The sequence below is a fragment of the Sinocyclocheilus rhinocerous genome, unplaced genomic scaffold (assembly GCF_001515625.1).
Source record: "Sinocyclocheilus rhinocerous isolate Xijiao unplaced genomic scaffold, SAMN03320098_v1.1 scaffold697, whole genome shotgun sequence".
Lineage (NCBI taxonomy): Eukaryota > Metazoa > Chordata > Actinopteri > Cypriniformes > Cyprinidae > Sinocyclocheilus > Sinocyclocheilus rhinocerous.
The window spans coordinates 1,544,138-1,551,312 of record NW_015664033.1 but is presented as its reverse complement, the minus strand read 5'-3'; the positions used below and the strand labels follow the sequence as shown (position 1 = coordinate 1,551,312).

General features: G+C 39.1%; 1 protein-coding gene across 1 annotated transcript in view; it reads right to left on the bottom strand.

Annotated features, from left to right (window-relative positions):
* LOC107729430 (SH3 and multiple ankyrin repeat domains protein 1-like) overlaps positions 1-7,175 on the bottom strand; it is a 121,545-nt gene that overhangs the window by 41,348 nt on the left and 73,022 nt on the right. The window contains 6 exon segments of the mRNA XM_016539916.1: positions 2,320-2,395; positions 2,782-2,895; positions 3,690-3,838; positions 4,016-4,140; positions 5,647-5,816; positions 6,192-6,258. Coding sequence (XP_016395402.1) covers positions 2,320-2,395; positions 2,782-2,895; positions 3,690-3,838; positions 4,016-4,140; positions 5,647-5,816; positions 6,192-6,258 — 701 coding nt within the window.

The window sequence follows — 7,175 nt, the reverse complement described above, 5'->3', positions numbered from 1 at the left end:
ACATTGTACGTACATCTGCGCTTTGTTGTTTATGATAAGAGAATTCGCAAGAGTCCGGAATTCAGTCAGCGAACGTGCGCGCACTCAACAAAACTGATGAGTTTGAAGGATGATGAGTTTGAACGATGACTCATCTGAACGCTTCTGATTGGCCATTGCATTCCTAAGCTCAACAGATATGTGTGTGATTGTTTAAAATGTGCAACACTGTAAAAACGCCTACAATGAAATACGGTGCAACATGAGCATATCTTAATTTAATGCCGCAATTGACACTGTCTATTCATATTCACTTTGTTAGCAACAGACGTAATAGATTTAATTTGTTTGTGCAGGGGCATTTTTGTCCAATTTAGTGGCATTTTTGCCCCAAGTGTGGTGTTTTTCTCAGTGCATAACTTACATTTCACAGGTATATTCTCCATCTGTACATGTTAGAAAGTCGTGGTAATATTTCCATTGTGCCGTCCATCAGGAATGCATGAGCATTCTGCATGCAATTCTCCGTTAAACATGGAGGACATCAGTGAACGAGCGCCGCCGCGCGCATGAGCGCCAAACAGACAGAGAGCAATAAATAGGAGTGCAATAATTCTGACTAACATATACATTTTTATAAAATATTTGTAGTTGGACAATAAATATGCCATATGTAGAATTTTAAACCTACAAGTAAGTGTATTTTATGACACCAGTAACTGTAAAGTGACTAATGGGGTAATCAAAATATAATGCAATTAATCTGTGCTTTTTTATTTCTTTTCAGTTTTAGTTTAGTGAATTTAACTTTTGCTTTAAAAAGCATTATTTTGTTTTTAGATTGTAATACTACAATATTAGAATGTAATATATGTATATTTAATTCAAATAGAAAAATGAAAAATAGATAATAATATGAAATATAGAAAATACCAAGATATATACCGTATTGCAATTCACCCCCCCCCAAAAAAAAATACAGAGATATGATTTTTTTTGGCCATATCGCTCAGCCCTACAACCTGGGCATAGGTGTCTTGCTTGGTAATGGTTTACTACTTGTGGAAATCAAGTCTACAACCTTCTGGTTACCACACTGAGCTTTAAAGTGATAGTTCACCCAAAAATGAAAATTATGGCATTTATTACTCACCCTCATGTCGTTCCAAACCCGTAAGACCTTTGTTCATATTCAGAACACAAATTAAGATATTTTTGATGAAATCTAAGAGTTTTCTGAATCTTCACAGCAACTGAAATATTTTATGGCTCAGAAACGTAGTAAGGACATCTTTAAAATAGTCCATGTGACATCAGTGGTTCAACTGTAATGTTATGAAGCTATGAGAATACTTTTTGTGCGCAAAGAAAACAAAAATAACAAGTTTATTCAATGTTTTCTTCTCTTCTGGGTCAGTCTCCTCCGGAATTCAGTAGAGTACCACAACGCATGCGTGTGATCCTGCTGACGCAGGAGCCAGAGTTCTGATGTCGAACCCGGATGTGCTGTGGCTTGTTTACAAGCAGAGTAATGCACAGTGTTTAAAGGGATAGTTGGGTGAACTATCCCTTTAAACACTACACTACACTACACTTAGTGTACACTTAGTACACTACTCTTACAGGAAATATAAAAGCTTGAATCGCAATGCCACACTTTAACCACTTAAATGACGATGACTAAATGTAAAATACTGTAGTTCAATTCAGTGTCACATTCTTCAGCGTCAGTCTCAGCTGTTTAATTCTGAAATTAATTTAACATAACAGGCTCGCATCTGACTTCCAAAACCAGCTTCACAGGCCGCAAACATTGAGATGCATGAATCACACGCTGGCATCTCCGTCTACATGCCCATCAGTCTATCACTCACACTCACAGCAGTGCGAGAAAAGGCGCCAAGGCCTCCTCAGGTGAGTCACTGCCAACGGCAGCATTTCAGAAGAACCGACAGAAAACTCTCCACGTGCTGAACGAAACTCAATCTAACCCACGAGACACGTGAGTAGATGATAAAGAACGCAAATTCCTTGATGGTTTCTGACAGTTGTGAGAAACAAATCTATATGGGATGAATGCAACTTGAAAAGACCAGCATTTTAGATGCTTCTTTACCTTAACTAGCAAGATTTACTTTGAATCCAATTGTTGTAATGTATGTATGTATTTTTTGTATTTTACGCTTTAGTGAGTCTTTTACACTGGTCCACTACCTAAATCAGCAACAAACCAGCATAAACAAACTCTAAACTGGCCTTCTCAGCAGGAAGTCCTTCATTACAACATATCAACATCTACATATCAGCAATGCACATCCATAAATTTTAAAGTGTTCTTACCTGGGCGCGTCAAAGCTGTCGTAGGATCCAACGGTGTAATGTCGGAAGAGTCGCTTGGCTCTCTCGCTGCGGCTCTCTGAAAGACGCATACACAACCGCATCCACATCATCATGAGGTTGGGTGTGAGGGTGCAACTACAGCATGACAGGAAAATACATGTCCGACTTGAAGTTTCCCGCTCTGACAGAGCGCGGTGGCCCAAACCACGGTGAGTTTAGCCAGCGTGAAATGGCACAATCGGTCTCTCTCACACTCCAGTAGTGCTGTAAACTATTAATAATCATCATAGCTGCTCTCCCTCTCCAAGTCTGACATCACAACATCACAGAGAAGCTGTGGCAGTCCGACTGTCCTACACCTACATCTGGTACTATCAAAATGACAGCTCCAAGTGTAGCATGGATGTCTTTGATACACATAACGTGTATGTAATATGTGTGCGTGTGCATGAGGAGTCTCACCTGAACGGGACTCCAGGCTGCGAAGAGCCACCTCCTCCACGCAGTCAGAGGGGAACCAGCCCGTGCGCCCACGAACTGTCCCCTCCCAGTAGCCTCCTTCACCCACACTTAACACTGAGAGAATCAAGAGAGAGAAACAACAGTGTGTGTGTGTGTATGAGCAGTAAACACGAAAACACAATATATAGACCAGAATGCCATGACCAGACACATTTTTTAGCCAAGTGGATTTTGAATTACCATCTTTTATATTTAGGTTCCACATTTTTTTTCAGGATGCTTTGATGAATAGAAAGTTAGAACTGCATTTCTCAGGCTGGAAATGACAGTTCAGTTTTTGAATGTGGGTCCCCTGCACACATTTATATAATGAACTATCAAAACTGTTTTTCTTTTTCTTTGGCATGATCTTATACCCCTTAGGGCACCAAAACAGCTAGGACTGCCCCTGGTACCCCTTAAAAAAACATTGGTGCATGACGCCCCTGATACACACTCAGAGCACAATCTCAGGTACACACATTTAATCACAAAATCACATGCAAAATCACTTTTCACTTATGAGTTTACTAATTCATTAAGAAACATGCATATATGCAAGCTATGGTGACATATGTAAACAGAGCGATGGGCTCTAGAATTAAACACACACATACACACACTAGCATGCACGCTGACATTGCTCGCAAACAGACATATACTGACATACCAACACATATCACCAGAATACATACACAGACAACGTTTATCCACACCTGTGAAAAACATACAGAAACAAACAAACAGACATTTAATGGCACTCTTGCTGACATACAGTCATGTATGTACAATACTTTTGGCCACGACTGTACACACACACACTCTCACACAACGCACATCCACACAGAGACACACACACACCCATTCACCTTTGACTTTGTCTCCCTTGTTGAAGCTGATCTCACGGTCCCCCTGGGCCGAGTGCGAGCGAGTGGCCACAAAAATACGGCCAGGCACGGCACTGTAGAGACGCCGCCGCTGCCCGCTTGCTGTGCCCTGACTACTGATAGAGCCAGCGCTGTACAAAGGCACACGTATCAGACAACAGGGTTAACATTCATTTATGCACATTTATTACCGGCTCGACTCATTCAGGTGTCCGTCTTCACAGGACGTGAATATTGATGATAATTTAGGCATAGACTTCGCTGAATGACAAGCTATAACCTTGTCCTTTCTACTCTCTCTTTCTCACCCTTGTCTTCCCCGTGTTTGCCGGCTCCGTTCGTCTCGGTCGCCTGTTCGGCCACGGGACGGGGAACGGGTTCGCGCTCCACGGGGACTGCTGGAGCTACGCAAGGTGGCGCCATGCTTTAGACCCTGACAGATAGACATAAACACGAAGAGTAACAATTAAAGTTTCTGATAACATCTGTGTATGTACTTTGTCCAAACCAACAGAATAAATCCGTATTGTACACACAGTGTCAAACCAAAGGGTCAAGGTTTGGCTGGTCTTCAGTGTCACGTGATCCTTCACAAACTGATTTGGTGTTTAAGATACATTTCTTCTTATTATTAATGTTGAAAACAGTTGTGCTGCTTAATATTTTTGTAGAATATTTTCACTTTCACTTTGAGCAATTTAATGTATCCTTGCTAAGCATAAAAGTATAAATTTTGTTTGAAAAAAAAAAAAAAACTTTTCATACACCAAACTTTTGAATGGTAGCATTTACTCACAAACATAATGCAGGGGCGGAGCTAGAGTTGGCCACCCCACTCACAACTGCTGCTTCTGTCTCTTTTTTCTTGACAAGAATTGAATTTATTTAGATGCAGAGCATTTTTACGAGCACATCAAATGGGAGACCTTTCAGACACGCACTCCAACTAGTCAAGGCGCTAGTCAAACGAGCGGAAACAGTGCAGGTGACAAGGAGCTTCAGTAGAACATCAGTGAACTGCGGTCAGATGAGATTTTGTCAGGTCATATGTCAGTAAAAACAAATTGTCCTGTCCCATCAGCCGTTATACTGTGTTCGTAGCGCATGCTCTTCAATTGCGTGCACAAATGCAGCAGGGCCTGTATCATTTTATATTAAAACGCGAATAAAACTACGGACATGCGTGTCAGATCCGTGTCACATTCAGCACCGACAGCTCTTAAAGTAATAGCAGCCAAATATCCTAATAACCCAGCTGCTGTGATGTCTGTTAATCAAAGAAAAGAAAAAAGAGGAAATCAATAACTTGTGTAGCTTTAAGGATTCATCTATATTTAATTTAGAATTTAGTGTTTGATAACTTTATTTAATTTCTGTATATTTCCTACTTGCTGAAGGGCACAGGTAAATATGACATTTAATATAATGGTTTTAATGTGAAGATTGTTTTAAGTTCACTTAAATTAGACGTTGTTATTTTTAGTCTAATAAATGTTAAAATTGACACCTCTCAGTTATACTGTGATGTTGAATGGCTATAGTCAAATATTAAATATTAGGGGGAAAAAGAGCAATTTCCTAGAGGCATTAGTAGCATTGGTATCAGTGATACTCGCCTTTAGTCATAAAAAGATGCCATTAAACAAACATAAAAAAATATACTGTCTTTATTTTGTTTCTACATTAATTTGAAGACTGAATGTTAAATTATTGCAATATAAAAGTATATTTAAAAACTTTAATGTTAGGTGGGGTTAATCGTGATTAATCGCGATTAATTTCAGAAAAAAATATGCGATTAGTTATTTTTGTTAATAAAATTTTAAGGAGAAAAAAAAAAAGTACCTCATTTTGTTTGGAAAAAAATAACCTTACAGACCCCCCAAATTTTTTATTTATTTATACATACATATTTTTGAAAAACAAAACCATAAATTACCTGCACGGAGACTAGGTTTGATCCAGCAGCGTTGGGAAAAGCGATCCAGTCTGGCACGTTCATACTGTTGTCACTGTTGGCCCGCAAGAAGGGATGAGGATGGGGCAATCCAAGAGTACGAGAACTCTCCCTCCTCTGGGGGGCATACTTTGGAGACTCCAAAAAGGGAACTGACATCAAATCAGGAGAGAAACAGTCATATAGAGAGAGAGAACAGATGCCAAGACAGACATAAGTATGCTCCAATTGCCCAATAATGTCCTGCAAAATGCACTTCACAGGATATTCGGTGTACAATCGTACACTGCATGGGTGGTCTGTATTCGATGATGTTGCAAAGCATTACAAATGAAGTGAACTTCAACAGATCCCCTGCTGAGTGTGTAGGGAGCAGTGAACACTGCTTAGGAACTGTGTGAATGGCAAAGCAGCTAAAGAGAGACGAAAGTATCAAGCTCCAAATGTCACACAGTTTGAAGAGCAAATAAATTATCACACACAGAATAAAAATACCGGCACAACCAAAATAAATCTCCGCTCCTTACCTACGTCTGATTCACGGTGGTTTTTAATGATTTCTCCCAGCTCAAAATGGCCAGACATCACAGCCACCTAGAAAAGAAGTTCACACACGAGTAATATTTGCATCTGTGAATGACGCACAGTGACGCAAGGCTTGGGAATAACACAATATTAAACACACACGCATTAACTTCCCTTCATATTAAACACAAACGCACGATCACAGTCACAGCTGGCTCTGTGGAGATGGCTGAGGTTAAGTAAAACTCTTTCGGCTCGCTGCAGCTTCACTCCACCTGAGACTCGCAATGCATGCAAAAACGATACAAGCTACGAAACAGCAAGTGAAATGTGCCATTTCTGTGCCACTAGCATCAACCGATTTAAGTGCAAAAATAACAAAAAATGTGTTTACAAGCACAACAAAACACTGATAACTATCAAAAATCATGTCATTTGGGAAAATATATTTTTTTTAAAAATTCAAGTTTTGACATTAAACAGACACATGCAATAAATAAGTCAGCAGAATCAAGATGTTTACATAATTTTAGACATTATTATTATTATTATACTAACTTATAGTTATCTCTGCATATTAAACTGGGATGGGAGGAAGCATTTTAACATCCAAAAACATTCTTTACCTAGAAGTTAACTTTACCAACATACACAAGGTTGAAAGAGGGTTTGTAGAATATAGCTTTCTTAAATTTTTTTTTTGTTTACCTTTATTTAACCAGGAAATTAAAAACTCTTGAGATTTAAAATCTCATTTACAAGAGGGTCCTGGCCAAGATAGGCAGCACATTTAGTTAGACATAAAACAAAATGCATTCGTTTACATACACAAAACATACACAAATCACTCAAAACATTTACAATCAGGTGACTCTACAAATAGATCCTTTAAAATACATTTAAAATCATTTAGTGATACCAGCTCTTTTAAGCATAACTTATCTTGTAGTCGATTCCAATCAAATGGAGCAGCATAACTAAATGCC